Genomic DNA, 20,777 nt, shown 5'->3' with positions numbered 1-20,777 from the left:
CTGCTTACTCAGAAGAAATAACTATGTGTGGATGAGCACTAGGAAACACATGCACAAGAACAGTTGAACAAAGAATTATCCCTGAGCAGCAAGAAATCATCTTTAATGCACACATTCCACTCTAGCAATGGTTTCCATGCTGAGAAGTGGGAGGGTGCGCAGGTAGCACCGTTTGGCTTGATCATCATGGATGACGATAGCGAACTCCTCCAGGCTCTGGGCTCAGATCTGTCTTGACATTTGGCTCTCCTGGTGCACACCGTAGGTCTGTGACTCAGTGGTAAAGCATGCTGTGTCCCTGGGGGCTCTGGGAAAAGCCTTCTGGCATGGCATGATGCTCAGTGGTATGTTATTTTGTGGATGGCTAGTGCTTTAACCAGGACTCTTCTCATTTGGAGAATTGATACAAAGTCTTTCTTGTGCTCTGCTTGATTTTTAACCTCAATGGAGGAGCCCGGGGCAGAAGTTTGGATGGCTCTAGCTGTCATTTAGGGAACCGTTCCTTGGGTCATTTCAGTGAGTCAGGTAAGACTTTTCTATCAGTTTTGTCCACTCACTACAAATAAGGAGACCCCAGCCAAGCACTTGTCACTGACCAGCTCTTAGTTCTAACAGTTGAGTTTTTAGGACAGCAGCATGCAAAGTAAGGTGTTCTCACAGCACTGCCTTTTCTCTCCTCCTCTCTCTCTTCTCCCTCAGTGTCTCTGGCTCTCAGTACGTAACCCATTCCTGGTTTATGGCAATGCTCCTGGCTCCATCTCCCGCCTGTTGCTGCTATGATCAGGAATAGCACTGCTGGTGCGTTGTGGTGTACAGACTGCATTACAGTTCGATCACCCCCCCCAACATCCCCCCCCTTCCTTCACAGACTTGCTGCCTTCTCTGGCTGCTTTCCTTCTGTCCCCTAGTCAGTCAACCCGCCAGGCTTCCTTTCTACATCTTCATCCAAAGCTCTTCCCATCCTCTCATGATTCCTTTTCTCTGTTCATAACACACCCCTCCCCATAAGTTTGCATAAGTTCAAGTCTATGTTCCGAATCATGTACTTATGCAGTATTGGTCTGTTTTTTTTTTTAAGGAGAGATTAATTTAGTTATTCTCTCTGTCTCTGTGCCTCTCCCTCCACCCTTCTCTCTCTCTCTCTCTCCCTCCCTCCCTCCCTTTCTCCCTCCCTCCCTCCCTCTCTCTCTCTCTCTCCCTCCCTTTCTCTCTCTCTCTCTCTCTCTCTCTCTCTCTGTGTGTGTGTGTGTGTGTGTGAAGGGGGGTTCATGTTCTGCCTCACCACTGAGTGTGTGGAAGCTGCTCAAGCAGGGCACTAGGCTACATTCCACCTACACTACCACTGGGGTGTGTGTGAGGGTGCAGAACACAGCCTTAGGTGGGGGCCCAAGCCCAGGTTGAGGCTGAGGAGGCAGCGTTTCCCAAACTCTAGCTTAACTCAGGTGTGAGTGTCCATGTCCAGAGTGCTGAGGGACTTTCTGTGGGAGATGTATGAAGCTCATCTCTGTATGACGAAGGCTTCCCCTCATGGCAGTTCTCCATGAGAGAGTCAGTCCTTGTTTGTCCAAACTGTTTACTCACCATTCATTGTGGAAGATAGGTGCATGCATCTTACTCAGGATGGACAAGACATTAAATAGCTTTTGTAGGAAAAACTGTCCGGGAAGGTAGCTCATTGTCTCAGATATGAGAGGTACCAGGGTTTCTGAATCCGCTCAGCCTTTCCAGGTTTTGTGTGCAGGCACTGTTTCACTTGCCCCACGTGTGCACATGAGCACACAATGTCATGGTAACTTACCTGTAGTGTTTTTAGTAGAGTTCTTCATATAAATACTTATGTTTTAGTGGCTGTGGTAGGCAGCGCACAATATACACATAACAGGTACGGATACAGATCTACAACTAGAGGAAGATGGTGGGAAGACCTGGGAACAAGAGGGCTGTCTACATATCAAGGAGGAGCCCTGGACAGATACAACCTGTCAGCACCCTGGTCTTGTATTTCTAGCCTTCAGCCATGTGAGTAAGCAAGCTGCTGCATCTCACGCCACTCCTACTGTTGTGTTACTATGCTAGCTCTGGCAAATCTGTGGATGCTGGTAAGAAATGTTGAAAGCAGAATGATTCTGTCCCTTGCTTTATGCACCACTGAAATCTATTTCAATCATGGATCATTGATGATCACTGAAAGCACTGTTCGTCTGAAAGGATTCCAAAGACTGGTTAGTCTTTGGGCAGTCTCCCCCAGGGTTGTCTTGTTGATAGTAGTAGATTTACTCAAACAAAGCAAAACACAACAAAACAATCAAAGAAAAAACCCAAAGCTTACATCTATGGAAACAAAACACAGCAAAGCCTACCCTTGAATCTATAACAGAAACCAGTATTTGTTTACAACCAATGAAATAGTTGCCTCAATAAGAAGTAACCTTCCACTTCAGCATTAATAACCTTTATAAGATTGCAAAGTACATTCAGTGTCTTGGATCACTGTGCACTATTTATCAACCAAAGTTTGTACCTTAAATGCTACTTAACACATTTTTATTTCAAATTATAAATTTATCATATTTTTGCAGAGAAAAACACCCCCAAAACCTTTAAAGTTTAAGACTATCATGTTAAAGTAAAATTCAGTATGAAAAAGTAAAGGTTGGTACATATAGCAACAAAGTAAAAGTAACACTGGAAAAATGACCTTTTGTGGAAGAGCCTATTTTAGTGTTTTCTAAATAGGTTGTGCTGTCATCTTACTATGCTGTTGACATCCATCGGAAACACTAAGCAGAATGAGGTAGTGGTTTCATTTTAAAATGAGGGTGTTTACAGTGAACTAGGGCTTACATCATTTCCAACTTCTAAAACTAAGGCTGAAAAATTGGGATGGCAATTATAAAGCACAGCACAGGCTACAATCTCACAATTCTTTCATATGTATGATAAGCAAATGGGTTCAAAGAGCCATGATAATGAAATATGGAATAACTGGTTCATAAAGTGCTTTCATCACCAACGTTGCAGGACCATGACAGATACTGAGGTAGAGTTCCCACAGGGTGAAGAGTTTTATTTTCTTTGACTTCATCAATTTATGGACTTGCCAATTGTTAACTAGTGTGTGTAAGTATCCACTGATTTCTTATTATGCTATTAATTTGCATCTCTCTAATTATTAATTAAATTAAGTATCTTTTCATGCAGTTACAGATATATGAGTTTCTTTTTATGTAAATGAACCTAGGCTCTTGTCTACTTATTTTCTTTTTGGTCAATTGAGTTTTTCTTATTACTTATACAGAGTTTTTGGTATTTTCCTATTACTTTTAAGGAGCTTCTCACATACTCCTTTGAGTTTGTAACCAATGACTGGGTCTGAGAGGTTAGTGGCTCAGCTCTTCATGACACTACAATGATCTTGGCTTTTTGCATGTCACATACACCCTTTCTTCTCATCTGCCACCAACATGAACTCGACTGCAGTATTACTGTCCCCATTGGTTTAAATCTGTGTAACTGAGAAATGCATATAATAGCCTTCACACTCACACATATTCCAACACACACACACACACACACACACACACACACACACACACACACACATACACATACCACTAACACACACATAGGACACACACATGTAAATTGTCCTGAAGCTGTTAAATTTTAATGTTAATTCTACTTCCCTAAAATGTTATATTTTAATGTTAATGTGACTCCAACTCAGCTTTTCCATTTTAATTAGTAAAATAAAGGAAAGCTAGTGACTGGGTGGGGCCAGGGAAGTAGAAGGGGCTGAGAGCTCTGAGGAGGTCAGAGGATGAAGGGTGAAGGTCGTCGTGGCAACATGGAGTTTTCCAAGGACCAGCTAGACCCAGGTGATATTAACTGATGTTAAGTAGCTATGAACATTAAGGATTTTATAGGTCTAGCATCTTATATGAAGGGCAGTTTGTATCTTTGTCTATTTGATGTAATCTTGTTGTGTTTGTGGTTGAGAGTTGAATATGTAAACCCGTATGAAAAGCTATCGGGCTGTAGAGTTGTGTTTGTATAGAAACACCCCAGGACAGAGGCGGAGAATAGGCAGTAGTAAACCGGCAAGAGAAGGGAGTTGCACGGATGAGGAATTGCACGGATGAGTTTGGCTGTGGTAGCAGAACAGATTGGGCACCAGAGGTGTGCACAGCTCCATATCAGGGTCAGGCCTGAGGAGTGAGACCTCAGGGCAGGAAAAGAGATAAGCATTTTTATTTTGTAATATTTACTGTAACACACACACACATACCACCACACACACACACACCATCAACAACCTCCCACCTCATTCACCAACACACACACACACACACACACACACACGAAACACCCCCACATCCCACTATCACCGGCACATATGTACACACACCAGCACACACCCACACACATACTAATAGTATACATCTCCCATCACACACATTCATTCCAAAATATATACACACACACTAATAACACCCTCATCAACACACACATCTACCACCATAACACACACACTTAATCTCTTAAATTAAAAAGTAATTACTAAGTGATCAGATTAAGATGGCCAGGCTTGGTGGCGAGCAGCTTCACCCCCTGTGCCACCATGCCACCTCCCTGGCCTAGTGACAGGTTTTAAAGTTTGACCTGATCCCTCTATCAATGCATCATTAATCCTCGTGACTGTTTATTCGTTTCTCCTACATGTTAGGAAGCCACAATAAGCATTTGCTTTTGGAGTCCTGCTCCAATTGCATGAGCAGCAGCGTATGCATTTAGCATGCTTGAAGCTATGGTTTCAATTCAAAGCATAAACAAAGAATACACCTTTTCAAATCTATTTTCAAAGCAAACATTCCTGACTGTCTATCCAGTCTTCACTGTGTGTAATATTGTTACCTTATCTATCAAATGTTTGAGGTTATACAACAAGAAATCTGAGCTAATGAACATTAATTTGAAGAGACAGGAAAAGGTGTGTAAAAAAATAAATTCTAATTGAAGAATAGTAGGGGAGTTAGAAAGGTTTATCCTTTAATAGATCCGTAAAAGTGAATATGCACACTGGTTATATAATTAGTTATATATGAAGTATACAAAAATTCTTCCCACGATGAAGTTTGACATTTGTTTTGAGCAAGGCAGTTGTCAACGGTGCTCAAATCATTAACATCTTCCTATTGAAAATATTATGAGAAAGATACACTTTATTGATGTGTGAGTATTCAAAACAAGTGTAAATCATTATCTTTTTCCAAATACTGTCAAGTCTGTTTTAGGGTGATCGTGACACAAATGCAGATAAAAACAAAGAGGTCAAGGGAATTAAAAATATATAATGTTTTATTGTAAAAAATAGACTTTAACAGAACTGTCATTGCAAAAGCCTCCTGAAGCCATTACTATTTTGTGAGTCAAACGGGCAAGAGAGCCAGAGAACTGCTAGTGAGTAAAAGATCTATGTCCATGCCCGAGAAGCCTCACAATCCTCCCTGGATTCACTCAAAATAGCTACAGAAACGCAGTGGCCTTCAGAACCCTGAGCATCTGCAAGGCTACAAAACAACAGGGATTTGCCTATTGGCCCAGTCCTGCGAAGACTGGCTCTGTGGTAACCGCTCCAAGCATCCACAGAGAACAACTGGTTAGAACACCTGCTCATTGGAACAGTGATGTCTTAGGTCACCTGCGGGACATGTGACTGTATCAGGCTTGATGTGTAAGGTCAGGATGAAGACATGTGTTCCAGCCATGCTGGTGCCTGAGGTATACAAACTCACACTAAAGGCCTGGGCAGGAGACCCGAATAAGCTACTTCCTATGACCCAGGGAAGAAAACACCTTGTTGAGTAGAGCAGAATTATGTGGAAGGGAAACTGTCTCATGGCCATAAAAGCAGAGAATCATCTAGTTACTTGGAACAAGGCAAAGCTAAGCAAAAGATGCATTTATCATTTCCTAGGAATGGGGATGTAATATGTTGGACATTCTATATATGTGTGGTGATTGTCTTAAGTTATAGGACTTTCATAAGTAGTCTGTAGTTGAGACAACACTCAACGTCAAATCAGGCTCTGCAAATATAAGCACATTGGTAACTAAAAGCAAGTGTGAAGTTAAGGAAAGGTGATCCAGTTCCCAGAAAAGGCCAGAGAGATGCTCACATCTATGTGGTGAGATGCGTCACTGTAGAGACAGCATCTTAGTTGCCTAAAGCAGCAATGGTACTTACTGGATCTGAGAGGGACAGGATCTGAAATTACCCTTCTCCATCTTTATAGATGGGTAATCAATATTTGCTTTATCAAATCGCTATGTGCAAAAAAGAATTAAAATATAAAAAGATGACAACATTCAACAGCTGATAACTAGAAAAACCTAGTTGACATAATACTGCTAATGGATGGAAAGCAATGATGTAATGTTCACAATTAGATGTACACCGTTTTGTCTCTTGGGCACAGGTGTGGGGAGAACACCAGGCAGGGATGCCATGCTCCTGTTACTGTGACGTTTATTCACTGGGTAAGGTGAACTGAATCAAGCTCATCGCCTTAACTGTACCGTCTTGTGTAAAGACTCTTCAAATTCAGGCAGGAAGCTGGTAGCTCAGCCTTCTATATGCTTTGATGGGCTGAACTTTATCAAGTAAGGTACTGTCATTAAGAGGACTCTGAGAGCAGGGAGAGAGGGAAGGAGGGAGGGAGAAAAGGAGGGAGGGAGGGAGAAAGGGAGGGAGAGAGGGAGAAAGGGAGGAAGGGAGGGAGGGAGGGAGGGAGAGAGGGAGAAAGGGAGGGAGAGAGGGAGAAAGGGAGGAAGGGAGGGAGGGAGGGAGAGAGGGAGGGAGAGAGGGAGAAAGGGAGGAAGGGAGGGAGGGAGGGAGAGAGGGAGGAAGGGAGGGAGAGAGGGAGAAAGGGAGGAAGGGAGGGAGGGAGGGAGAGAGGGAGAGAGGGAGGGAGAGAGGGAGAGAGGGAGAAAGGGAGGAAGGGAGGGAGGGAGGGAGAGAGGGAGAGAGAGAGGGAGAGAGGGAGGAAGGGAGGGAGAAAGGGAAGGAGGGAGAGAGGAAGGGAGGAAGGAAAGGAGGGGAGGTGCACAAGCCCTGGGCATGTGAAAGTCAAATCAGGCAAAGTGGATCTTTTTCTGTTACTAAGACTACCTGCTAACTATTAGAGCAAATATTAAATTAAAGGAAATTGCTTCTTTTTCTTCCTCATTCTATTCCATGTAGACATATATGTGGGCAATTTGCTCTCTTGCATTATGTCTTGAAAGCCTGGAAAAAAAAATTAACCTTTAAAGTAGGTTGCTGTGGGTGAGAAACACAGAAGGAGAAAGGCCTAAATCTGGAATTTCTTGGTGAGGGCAAGCAGGTAAACTACAAATGACTGGCTGAATAGCCTCAGAGGTTTATTATCCACTCATTAGGGACCTTTAATTGTTTTTCCTCCTTAGCACTCTTCAATGACTGTCGTTCCAATCAGAGAGTACAGTTTTTTCTTAACAAGTCGAAATCCTGAGCTGAGGATCAGAGTTCGCCTAAGGCCGGAGGAGAAGCGACCTCTGCTAAAGAAGAAGTCCTTGAGACTGGTCCACGAGCAGCTCTCCTGCTTAAACACAAGCGTGAGCTCAAAAGTTGGCACCACGCTAGCATCACATACAATCTTATCCAGCTTTTTACATACATTTTCAATTTCCAAGTTCACGTGCATAACACAACCCCGAAGGCCGCAGGGCTCCGTGGATGAGAGCCGCAGGACATCTTGAGCAATTCTCTGGGTGAGCTTCTCAGGGACCAAGACCTTAGAGCAACCGAGTTTGGTTTGCTTTGATTTAGACAGACAGTTCTCCAACATTTTAGCCAAATTTTGGCACGTTGTCTCTTCAAATACCACCTCGTTGAGGTTGGGCTCAGGGACAACATAATCCCAGTAGTCGAAATCTGCAAGAAATGACAGTTTTAGAGAACAGAGAAGCAAGGTCTTCACAGTATTACCAACATTGTAAGACCAGTCACTTCTAGCTTCTGTATCTACCTGCTTTTGATACTGCGTTAGCTCATCTAAATTTGCTATCAACCACGTAGGCAATGGAAAAGGCCCTTTAACCTTTCAGGGTGAAAGCTCATCTATGCCCTAAAGACTGTTAAACAAAGTGAATAGGTTAAACAACCTTTCTTTAAATGTACTCGGTTACCCATAGTCTTGAGGATTATGTGGCAAAAATCTATCTATGGCCATCCAAGATTACTAGTGATTTCCTTTCTTCCTTGCTCTCTCTGTGGGGTTTCGCAGGTTTATTTTAGCAGTTTCAGACATCAAAACATGACACACAGAACATCTGGAATAAAAATCATTACTATTGCTTTACAAAGGGACCGCTGGTGTGGGGAATGATCTGAAGTGCTTTAGAGTAAGCCTGCCACAGTCCTAAAGATCGGCCAGCTTTTTATTTTTCTTTAGAAGCCCTTACTTAGAATGGCCTGAAGGTCCAAATTTAGCTTTGACCTGTTTGATTCAAGATTGCGCACAGAGGAGAGGACTTTTGAGGCTCATGAGGTTATTTATAACTGGGCTGGGTAGGTTTTTCTTAGCTGAGCAAAACAAAAACAGACCCAGAAAAACAAAGTTAGGTTTACTCAGAGGAAAAAAGATAGCCGTGCATTTGGTCACCTACCTTTCCAAATTAATCCTACTACTTGGCAGGGTGCCACACCACAGTGAGGCCGCAGACCCCTCTTCACCTCTGCTGGCATTCTATTTCATGTGCACACTTAAGGCGCTGTTTGGTTTTTTCTTTAAATCCCAACAAATAGATTCCAAATCATGTCTGTAATTTATCTATATTTTATCCATATTGAAGACATCGTTTTAGAGTTCTCTTGTAGACAAAGGTCTAAAGAGCATAAGCAACATCATATATTCATTTGACAGAAGGGCAGCCTGTCAGATTAGAAATTGACATTGCAAGTTGCAAATGATGATTCGTGTAGAACCAGGACTGTTAAAGTTTTCTTCTGACATTAAGACTGGCATAGCGGGGCATATTTCATAGTAGAATCCTACTTAGGAACAGGAAGGAGGGCATTGAGAAGGGAAGGCTATACCTCCAAAATATCACGCTGTGGGAAAGCAAACCGAACCGAGAAGAACATATACATTATTTAACACTCTAAAAGCAAAACTATGGTAACACAACGCCAAAGGGTGGTTTTCTGGAGATTGGGAAGAGAGGGATTAGGTGGCAAAAAGGCAGTGGAGGATTTGGGGGGGAAATGTGGTGGTGCTGGTCATGTCTTACAAAACACCCAGCTTGGTGTTCCAACCATGAGATAGATTAACTTCGTCCCCAAGAGCCTGTTAGCTGACTGGAGGAATGCATTATTCTCCTTACGTGTTTCTGGTGGGCAGACAATGCTAAGGAAGTTTAGAAGGACATCTCAGATGGGTTTCATAATCTCCTCTGTCTCTAGGAGGAAATGAAGTCTCGCGCACTCGGGCAGGACGCTGACACCAGAGAGGGGCCGCAACCTTCGGATAGGAAAGAGGTGGACAGCCCGGTGACTCACCACTTAGCAGACTCCCAGGCTGATAGCCACCGTCCAGTAACTCTGAAATGCTGGCCGTGTTCTTACTGCTCAAACTGCCCGTTGCAACCATGGTCAACGGCTCTGTTTCCCTCGCGGAGCAGAACGGATCTTTCCCTAGGCGCTGGGAGGAAAAAGTGAGAGAAGTTTGCAAAAGCAAGCAAGAAGTGCACAGGCTCCTCAGAGTCCCGGCATCGCCAGGACGAACTAGCCCGGGCACTGTCCTTCCAAAGGGAGGGGACCAGCTTTAGTAACTCAAGTTGACAAAGCCTGAGAACAGAGGCGCAAACTAAAGCCAACAGGCTGGAAGTAGCCCAATCCTGCCTCCTCCCGCTGCTCACCTGCCGGATTTCACCAGATGCTGAAGGGTAAACTGAGGCAGGCGCCCCCAGTAGCCCGATGCTTGGACAGTGGTCCCCTGCACAGTCCTGCAGCGAGCCAGCCGAAGGCTGCGGGCCACCGCGCCCACCAGCACAGGCTGCACCGGGCCGCTCCGCCTCCAGAATGGGGAGAGCTTTATAGGTCCCGCCTCCCGTCCTGGCCGGCACGCCCACCTGCGCCACTAGCCCGCCCGTGCCCTGGCCTGCCCCTGCGGGGTCAGGTCATCTTTCAGTTCCTGCCAAGGCAGGGGCCCAGGCAAGCCCCTGGGAGTTGAGGATTAGCCTCGCTTTGGGCGGACACCTGCTGTTTCCTGATGGGTCACCCACCTAAGGAGCATCTCCCTTCGGCCACGGTCCCTAACCTAGATTCTTTGGTGTGAACCCCTGCCCACAGCTTGTGTGCTTCCGGGTCTTGGCTTAGGAAATTTTCAGGTAGTAGGAAGCTCCAGGTCCTGTTAGCTTTGACTCCCAAACTTTGCTGTGTCATCCTGAATAACTATTTGGCTAAGTTGAGACGGTGTTCTGTGAGCATCCCTTATACCCGTGTTCTGACGCTAACCCATCAGTCACCCCAGTCCTCACTCAGCCTCCCGCAAGATGGTCGGATGTGGTAAGGGCTCTGTAGCTTCAGCTGCACTCAGAAATCAATGGGGCTTCTTTGGGGGAATCCTACATCTGTGACTAAACGGTTTTCTCCGCGGCCAGGGCGAGCCTGGCCCTGTTCTAAGACCTGGCTTCGAAAGGCACAGAACTTGAATTGAAGAAGAGAGCCAGAGCCAAGAAACTAAACAAAACCACTAACGGGATCTCAGTTGCCTGCTCCAGCCGCAGGATAGTTAGGAACAAATGCCATTCCCAGAAGCAAAAGTTCCTGGTGGGCTTGTTTGGGAAGGGGTTTAAGCTTTACTGGTCTTCAAAAGATTTGGGGGGTGGTGGTGTAAGAGAAAAAAAGAGTACTCCTGCTGGGATAATCTCTGCGACTCTTCCTGGGGAGTCCTGAACAAGAGGGAACAGAGGGGTTGGCACACCCATGAAAGCAAGATGCCAAACGTTTTTTCTTCTAACTTACTAGACCGCCCTCTTCCTGCTGCCCTGTGCCAGCCAGCAGCGCAGGGTTTGCAATGGATAGGCATTCCCAGCGGTGTTGCTTAGGTTGCGGAGGTTGCAGGGGGATCAGAAAATGAAGAACCCGGGATACCTAGGGGTGGGGGTGCGCATCGTTCAAGGAGACTTTCCAGCACCACTGCCGAATTTTGGGTGCGCATGTGCAACTATCTGCAGGTTAGGGCCTTGAAAAGTAGGATCAGCTGTCCGGGCTAAAAACTCTCGGTAGGAAAAACAACAGAAGTGGTAAAGAGGACATGATAAACAGATCAGTGGGAGGCTGAGCAACAGAAACTAAAGCCAGCTTGAAGGTCCATTTTTAACTCTACCGAAGCAGCTGCATCGCTCAAGGTCAGGCAGGCTCAGGACCTGGATGCTGATAGGCTGGGGAAAGCAGATTTCCACTTCTATTTTAATAACAAAAGTGGAAAACAAGCGATCCCATTTAAGCCAGTTAGAAAGGGTCCTTTTCAGCAGCCACAGAGCCCTGTCCTTATCTAGTCAGCCTTGTTAATGACAGCTGTGCCTCCCCTGCTTCGGGGAATGTTATTAGTGTTTTGATAGTAAGAGATGGGAATGGACCCGGGTGAAATAGAGAAAACGTACATTTCCACCCAGGGTATTCAGACATAATTCATAAGGACTTTCACTGGGACAAAGTTCTGGAAAGTTCTTTAGAATGTAGTGTTTACTTTTGGCTCACCTAGCCACAATTTTCTATCACCCTCTGCGATTGTATTACAGAGAGCAACTTACCCATAGGCAAAAGATTTCAAATACCAGCATCCTTGCTGACTGACTGAGTGTTGCTGTTAGGAATGGTGTAGAGCATATACCCGCAGCAACTGACAGAGATCACTTCTCAAGTTCACCCAAAGTGATTCAAAACCACATCCTTTCACCAACTTTTATCTTCGCATCTAAGTAGATGATTTAAGAAACTGGAATATCCTAAGGATTTAAACAGAATCAAAGAAAACGAAGACCACAGTAACTTTTTTATAATAAATAATACACTCAAGATTTGAGAACGTTTTATGAATATCAGAAAGCTCATCATACTCACATTTCAGATATTTATCAAAATACAGTATGTTTCACTGCCCCTCTAACTCTGTAAACGTGAGAGGGCTTGAAATAAGAGCTGTGTATGGATAGACAGTTGATTGAATAACTCGCTTGCCTGCCACCCTTCAATATATGATAGCAAACTCTGAAAACATAAGGAAGACCTTTCATTTTAAGGCAAGCTTACTGTTTTATTTCTATGATCTCCTCATCTGACATTCAAAAAGAAAGGTAGAAATATTAAATGGCACCTGTAGCTAATGTGTCTGCAAACAGTGAAGTTCTGAGCTCCCTTGTGTAAACGTAACATCATTGCTTGAATACAGTACACTTACTTGGAGATACTTTTATATATAGTTGAGGAAATGCTGTCATCTGGTGCCTCATGACTTGGGATGCTTATTACATATCACTAACCAATTTTCTCATTTTATCCACTATAAGCCATTTCTACCGAACGTTTGTTAAGACATTTATTGTGTGGCTATGTTCCTTGCATAATCTAACACCAGGGGAAAGTACCCGGGTTCCCTAATCTGTACTTTATTTCTGAGCAAGCTCATGGGGCTGTTTGTCAGAACTGAAGGACAAACTCCTTTAACTGATGCTAAATATTATGTCTTCTGTAAAAACAATGAAAAAGTTTCAAACGTACCCGTCTCAGATTTCTGTTCATTGTGCTAAATTTGTAAATGAAGTGCCAAGGAGTCCTGGTGTTTTAATTGCTGAGACCAGTCCCTGACTAGGGGCAACCTAGGGAAGGAAGGGCCTGTTTTGGCTCACAGTTTGAAGGTAGACAGTTCATGAGGATAGGTTAGGTATAGTGGCAGGAACACAGGGAAGCTGGTTATGAAGTCTGCTGTCAGGAAGTGGTTAGCACACAGGAAGTGGAGCTAAGCTATCAAACCTTAAGGCCTGCCCCCCAATGACCCACTTCCTGCAGTGAAGTGCCTCCTCCCAAAGGCTCTACAGTCCTCCTAATAAGCACTATTCTCTGGGGATGAAGTGTTGAAATAACATGAATTTATGGAATGTCTCAGAGGCTTAATGAAGGACATTACCTCCACTGCTGTTCTACTTGCTCTGAAACTCTAGTTCTACAGTTCAGCTTGAGTGTACTTAGGGTAGAAGAAAATTTATGGTCTTCATTGTTAGCAAGGTGTCTTGAAAATATTTGCCATTGAGTAAGATATTTTTTAAGAATTTGAATACATTCACTACTGTGTAGGCAACCAGACAAAGAGACCTGATGTTATGTAAGAAAATTATACACTATAAACTACTAGGCTGCAAGGTGACCATGAAGACAAAGACCCTTGCTGCCATGTGAGAAGGCATAAATGTAACCCCTAGGACCTACATGGTCCACTGGTACCCATTTGTGCACCACAGCACACAGTACACTAATGCAATAAAAATTAAAAATCCCCACACGTGTTAACTTTTATTAATACAAGAAACATTTTATAGAAGTAAATAAACTTTATAGACTTAAAATTATTGACTGCAGAATTCTCTTTTTAATGTTTTTTCTTCTATTGATATAATTCTAGATATCATTCATTTTTTACTTGCCTTTGAAAAATCTCCAACCAGTAAGATTTTTATTAGATGGTTACACATGCAGCATGAGTTATTAAATATTGTAATATTTGCATTAGGTAAGTTAATATGAAGGTTTATTTGGCATAAAACAAAACAAGGCCCAATATAAAGGATACGCAACACCTGTTGTTAAAAGCTGTATCTTTCAGTAGCAGAAGGCATTGCAAACTCTAAATTTAATCAGAAAAACTGTTACCATAGTGACTTGTCTCTCAAAATAGTTGCATGGTTTTAATCTGGTCATAAACAATGACACTTATTATCTCTGAATAAAAAAAGTGATGTGTTTAATTAAATATGTACACGATCTGTGTTCTCTTACTGAAATATGGAAGGGTTTACAATTCATGTGACTAGTATTAGGCAGTGCCAACCAGGAACATGGAGGAGGTCACATATTTTTCTAGGGCTACATCTTAAAACTGTTCAAAGTCTCCAACTTGAGAAGACCCTCAGGATATAGCACTTTTCCTGGAATTCTCCATTGGTTTATAGACTGCCTGCCCATGTAGGTATCCACCCTTCAACAATACCCCTCTATGAACCACCCCAGTGCCCTAATCTAGTGAGTTGTCTTAGGTCTTAGGCTCTTTACATCCTGTCCCACCAAAACTACATACTTTCTCATGACACAAATCTGTGGGTTACTGAGGAAGAGGATTGAACCCAAGAACTTTCTGAAAGTGTTGAGTAAATACATCATTCTGTTGGGTGGCACAAGTGCCCTTCTGCAGGTGTAAAGCACAGTGAGTGACGCCATTATATGTATCCACCTCAGGGTGTAGGACTTAGGCACATGAACTATGGAGCCCACCTGCCTAGCTTTGTATCCCAGCAAAGGCATCTGATAGCTTGGTAAATATGAATAAGGAACTGGATATTTCTCTTTTGAGCAGTTTACTTTTTAATATGGGAATTAAAATAAAATTTCTTTAATAGGTTTGTGAGGATTCATGTAATGAGAACATAACTCACTGTAGAAATTTCAGCCACGATTACGGCCATAAAATTTACGGTACCTTTGAAAAAAAAAAAACCTTCAGTGTTTTGGTGACATTCTTACCATAACATTGCTGGGAGAATTATGAATTCAAGAGTATATGTACAAGTTTTATCATTTGTGCATAGAAATTCATTATATCCAATAAGAACTGAGTATTAAATTAAGAGTAGACACTGAAAATACAACAGAATGCAATATATTGTCTTAGTTAAGGTTTTGCTGCTGTGAACAAACACCATGATGACAGCAACTCTTATAAGGACAACATTTAATAGGGGCTGGGTTACAGGTTCAGAGGTTCAGTCCATTGTCATCAAGGCAGGAACATGGTAGCATCGAGGTAGGCATGGTGCAGGAGGAGCTGAGAGTTCTACATCTTTATCTGAAGGCCGCTAGCAGAAGACTGACTTCCAGGCAGCTAGGATGAGGGTCTTAAAGCCCACATCCACAGTGACTCACCTACTCCAACAAGGCCACACTATTTCAACAAGGTCACACCTTCTTGAAGTGCCACTCCCTGGGCCGAGCATATACAAACCATCACAAATACTGTCTCTATTCCAGGAGAATTATAGTTAGAAAAGCAGCTGATAATTAACACAAGGTCATCATTGCATTCGTTCATTCTGTTTCTATGACAGAATACCTAAGATTGGGCAATTTATTGGAGCAGAGATTTGTCTTCTACAGTGCTAAATTCTGTGAAATCCAAAGCTGATGGGGGCCGAGTCTGGGAAGGAACTCTCTTGAGTTGTCCCGTGGAGAAGGCAGAAGAACAGGAGAGCATTCGTGGGAGGGGGTGAATGGGAGAAGCAAAGGAAAAGTTAAGGGTGAGGGGAGAAGGGAGGAGGAATGGGTGTGGAAGAGGGAGAGTGGCTCATTCTTTGCTTAGGAGCTCAGTCTTCCTGTGATCTGAACCCTCATGACCCAGCCTCCCCTTCAGAGGCCTAATGCTCAGTGCTTTCTGCACTGGGGATTAATTTTCCACCCTATGAATTTTGGGAACATAGTCAAACTGCAGCAGCACGAGGCATGGGTTATACAAGAGCACGGACATGTACATGTTAATGTTATTTTTGGAGGAAATTCTGTGGCCTTACTACTCACCATGTGTTTCATGGGCACCGCATAGAACATTTTCAAGTAACCCATAGTCTCAGACGTCCCCCTACATCCACTGAAACAGAGTCTGCTTTGAAACAAGATTCCAGATGATCGCCAAATATTAGGAAGTAGATGGTTTTAGTTGAAAAGAATAACTAAACCATTAAAGCTATTTAGGATTCATAAGACAATTTCCAGGCCAGTTGACGAAAACACTATAAAGCACGGATTATATGAAAATGCAGCCTGGACGTAAGGGAGATCAACTCCTGGACAGTCATATGTTTGTTGAGTCTCTGTAATTTCAAGTCAGATGTAATGGCTTAATGGATCTAATCCATTTTGTGTGGTTCCTAGCAATTGTGCCTGGCTCATTAAACTACACACAGCTCTGTGAGGGAGTCCGCTTGTCAGAAAGGACCATATTATATAAAAATTAAGTCCTAGTTTTTATAAACCTGAGGCACTATAACATCCTGAGTTATGTTCCCACTCAGTGAAGTAGAAAGCTACAAGGCGGCACATGAAGAGGCTTACATTGGAAAATGCATTTAAAGGCTCTGTGGCAAGTTGTACTGTAAAAAGCCAATTAGGAAGAAACGAATTAATAAAGATACATGCATCTTATTACTTCCGAATTTACTGGAGCGGGTAAATACCATTACACATGCACATATTTCCTCTGCTGTAATTATATTTTATGAAATATCTTCTAAAGTGTTTGGGATTTGAAATATGCCCGTGTCTAGGACTGTTTTATGGGTGACAGAGACTGTGGTGGCAGAGATAAATCACACAGGCTGAAGCTGCCTGTTAGATGTTAATGGGGCTGTAAGCATACTGAAGACATTTGGGTATATAACTTTACTGATGTATCTGAGCTGACCAGTAATTGGTACCGAGTAAATGAATTTATGGGATTGCATAAGTACTGTGCAGTCGGCTCAGGCATGTGTATGCTAAAACTTTCTGAGGCAGAGCTCATTTGAGTGTGAGCAACACATCCTCACGATTTGACTTCAGACTCACTTACTTAGTCAGGTCTTCAGACTCCAGCCCTGCTGGAAGTAGGATTGTGACATTAGCTGAAGTCTTTGTGCCAGAGTTTCTTCATCTGTCCTGGGAACGATGGAGAGGTGCAGTAGGTATTAAGTTGTGCCTTGAAGCTGGTACTGGTTGGTGCAGTCAGAGGAGTTTGTTCTAAGTACACCCAGCAGTGTGCGTTAGCTCACACGGATGCATGCGATTCTACTGAAGTAAAGGATCCTTCAAAGCCAAGGGAGACCTTAGCAATGCAGCAGATTGCTCTTTTTTGTTTTTGGAAAGGATTCTTGTTATTTCTGAGGGTCACATGGAACGGTAGCAATTCTCAGGTGTGATGGGATGTTGAGGACAAGGGTGGTGATCAGTTCATCACTGGAGCAGAGTCTCCATGCCTGCTGGACTCCCGAGCCTTCCGTATTGCCAGGACTTGAAGGACTTGTGCACTGCCTTTATCTGGTGCAGTAAGGCTGTTAACAGGGAAGGAGGGCTGGCATCTAATTTACATATTCCTGAGCTAAACAAAAAGCATGCACCAGAAAGTAAATAGCAAATCACAAAACAGCAATGTGGCTCCATTGCTCAGCTGTCTGTGAACTAAGATCAGTAGAATTTACATCTATCCACAATCATAACACTTCTGAAAACGCACAGCAAACATCTTACTTCATAGCAATTCCTGTGCTTTAAAGCTGCCTTCTTAGAAGTTCTCCTTTAAAAGATCTAGAGTCAATGTCAAGGTTGCTCAGAAGTTATAATTTTTATTTTGTCTTTTGTTGAACAATTTGTCGTCTATGAAGAAATAGCACATGAAACATTTCTCTAAAAAATGTTTTTAATGGTGTTTTGTGCAGGAATAGAAACCCTGACTAGACACTAGTACAGAGTGAAATAGTTCACAGATGGTTTACAGTTTGGCTCACATTAAGAAACAGAGCTATAGCATCCCAGATCCTTCCTACATGAGCCAAAAAGGAGAATTATAGTTACTTTGTGTGTGTGTGTGTATATACATATATATGGACTGGAAAAATTTCTGTTTTCTTTTGAGACAAAATCTTGTGCATTTCAGCCTTACTGGGAATTTACTGTTGTCCAGGATAGACTTGAACTAGATAACCCTCTGCTTTGCCTAAATTTCAGAATTATAGGCATATATTAACTCATCAGATGAAATTTTTTTTTAAAAGAGTGGGTTTTCTGGAGAGACTTCTCAGTGGTTAGGATAATTTGTTGGTGTTTCAAAGAAAATGAGTTCAGTTCCAAGAATTTCCATTAGGTAACTTGCAACACCTATAATTCCTGATTAAGTCAGATCTGTCACCCTATTCTGGTCTCCTTAGGCACCCATACACATGTGAGAGATGTATATGTTTCTCTCTCTCTCTCTATCTATCTATCTATCTATCTATCTATCTATCTATCTATCTATCTATCTGTCTGTCTACCTACCTACCTATCATCTACAGAAGCTGAAAAGTCCCAGGAAATACCACCTGGATCTTGGGGAACTAGCAAATCTGGCAGTGTATTTCACTGTGAATCTACAGTCCCAAGAATCACAGGGTGTCATGGTTTGAGTATGCTTGACCAAGGGAGTGGCACTATTTAGAGCTTTGACCCTGTTGTAGTAGGTGTGTCACTGTGGGTGTGGGCTTTAACACCCTCATCCTAGCTTCCTGGAAGCCAGTCTTCCACTTGTAGCCTTCAGATGAAGATGTTGAACTTTCAACTCCTCCAGCACTATGCCTGCATGTTTCTTCCTTGATTCTAATAGACTGAACCTCTGAACCTGTAAGCCAGTCCCAATTAACCATTGCCTTTATAGGATTTTTTTTGATCATGGTGTATGTTCACAGCAGTAAAACCCTAAGACAGAAGTTTCCACCACTAGCCCCCATAGGCTTGTCCAAACATATGAGTCTATGGGGGCCATACCTAAACATAGCATAATGTAAAATACATTTAGTCCAATGTCCAAAGTCCCCATAGTCTATAGCAGTCCCAACAATGTTAAAAGTCAAAAGTTCAAAGTATTTTCTGAGATTCATCCAGTCACTCAAATGTAATCCCCAAAGCAAGACAGGAAACCAGCTGGGAAAACTCCAGACTCTGTATCTCCATGTGTGATGTCAAAGCAGTCTTCAGATCTCCAACTCCATTTTCATCTTTGTTGACTGTAACAAGCTTCTTTCTCCTGGGCTGGTTCCACTCTCTGTAAGCATCTTTTCTTGGTAGATAGCCCATGGCTCTGGCATCTCAAATACCCTGGGCTCCTCCAAAGGGCTGGTGTCACTTCTCTAGCTCTGCCCTTGGTAGCACTCTAAGCTCAGGTTGATCCACTCCATTGTCACTACTGTTCCTGGTGATCATTTCATGTTACTTGTATCTTCAATACACTGGGGTCTTCTGCTGTAACTAGGCTTTACCTCTCATAGGCTCTCATAGGCTCTCTTCATGGTGCCAAGCCTCAACTCCTTTTCATGCCCCCTTCAGTCCTGGGCTGTCAAATACAACAGAGGCTGCACCTTCACCAATGGCCTTCCATGGCTTCTTACAGTGCAAAGCCTCAGCTTTCAAAACGCCTTTATGCTTTCAAAACCAGTACCATCTGGATGACTCTTACACATTACCAAGTACAGCTGCAGCAAGAGGTACAACCTTGGCTACCTCTGGAACAAGGCTTTGTTTTGTGCTCTCAGAAAAAAAAATCTTCTCAGAAGATTTCACCTCAGTGATGCTGTTCTCTTCTTAATCACCACTAATTTCTTAGCTCCATCTAACCAGCATCAATTGATCCAGTAGTCCTTTCTATTCTTGAATCTAAAGCCAGAGACACATGGCCAAAGCTGCCAAGTTCTGCTGCTTGTTGGGGCTGTCACATGGCCCCCTTGTTTTATTACATTATCACCAGCTTTCTATTTTTCAGCTCCTTCACTGCCTAAGCTTGGCTGTCCTGGATTTTCCTTTGTAAATTGACCTTGAACACAGAAATCTACACACCTGTCTAATGGGAGTAAAGGTGTGTGCCACCATTCCTGGACTTAAGCTTTGCTTTACCTAGAAACGAAACTCTGAAGTGGTGATGAACAACAACATATAGCTGTCCCAGCTCCAGAAGTGAGAGAATCTTCTGTGTTGATCCTACACATACTATATTACTACTGCTCACATTAATGAGACTGGATCTTTTTTTATCAATTCGAATGCTAGTAGCCTTGGGGTATAGGTCCCACAATCATGTCTTACTAGCTATGTGATAGACATTTCCTTAGTTCATTCTAGTTGCTGTACTGTTGAAAGCACAGTTGCTCAGTGCAACTCCACTGGAAAAGCTATTCCATAGAAAAAAAGCAGCCTGCATTGTCAGTGCACCTACTGTGGCTTCTTTGGAAACAGCAAAAAGTTGTGTCAGTATTGAAGTTTTAAGAGAGTTCATCTGGCACAGCACCGGCCAGAATAGGGAAGATGGAGAAGTAATTCTATCACTTCACTGAGAAGCTGTGAACATTGATAGTTGCTGTGAGAGGGAGAGTCGGTATTCTTTCATGATGGGATCCCTGGCAGTAAGTCCCATGCACGGGGAGAGCCCAATCCTGACACTAAGTGAACAGATAAACTGTCACTAAAGAAGTCACCTTAGAGTTGGGTGAGATGGTTGAGTGGGTGGTAATAGAAAGAGTTGAGGGGTGAATATGGTGAAAATATAGTACATAAAACTCTCAGAGAATTAGCACAAATATCTTCTGTCAAAAGAGAGGCTCTTGCTCAGAATTGGTTTATACTTTCAAACATTTTGACAACAAATTGAAGTTCATCGCTGAATATTTTCTGGGTGGGGTTAGGGACCATAATTGACATTCTGGCTTACTGT

General features: G+C 43.0%; 1 protein-coding gene across 1 annotated transcript; it reads right to left on the bottom strand.

Annotated features, from left to right (window-relative positions):
- Positions 1-5,340: 5,340 nt before the first annotated feature.
- DDIT4L (DNA damage inducible transcript 4 like) lies at positions 5,341-10,085 on the bottom strand. The gene is made up of 3 exons (XM_080915610.1): positions 9,940-10,085; positions 9,581-9,722; positions 5,341-7,954 (listed from the first exon to the last, which is right to left on the bottom strand). Exons 2-3 carry the CDS (start codon positions 9,669-9,671, stop codon positions 7,464-7,466), a joined length of 582 nt encoding a protein of 193 aa, XP_080771736.1. The 5' UTR covers positions 9,672-9,722; positions 9,940-10,085; the 3' UTR covers positions 5,341-7,463.
- Positions 10,086-20,777: the final 10,692 nt, after the last annotated feature.

The sequence above is a fragment of the Micromys minutus genome, assembly GCF_963924665.1.
Source record: "Micromys minutus genome assembly, chromosome: 4".
NCBI lineage: Eukaryota > Metazoa > Chordata > Mammalia > Rodentia > Muridae > Micromys > Micromys minutus.
This window is presented reverse-complemented; position numbering and strand designations above follow the sequence as displayed.

Excerpts from the sequence above, each read along its gene's own strand:
- DDIT4L (XM_080915610.1), bottom strand. The coding sequence starts at position 9,671 with ATGGTTGCAACGGGCAGTTTGAGCAGTAAGAACACGGCCAGCATTTCA. Across the intron at positions 7,955-9,580 it reads GCCTGGGAGTCTGCTAAGTG|ATTTCGACTACTGGGATTAT; the intron begins GTGAGTCACCGG and ends CATTTCTTGCAG.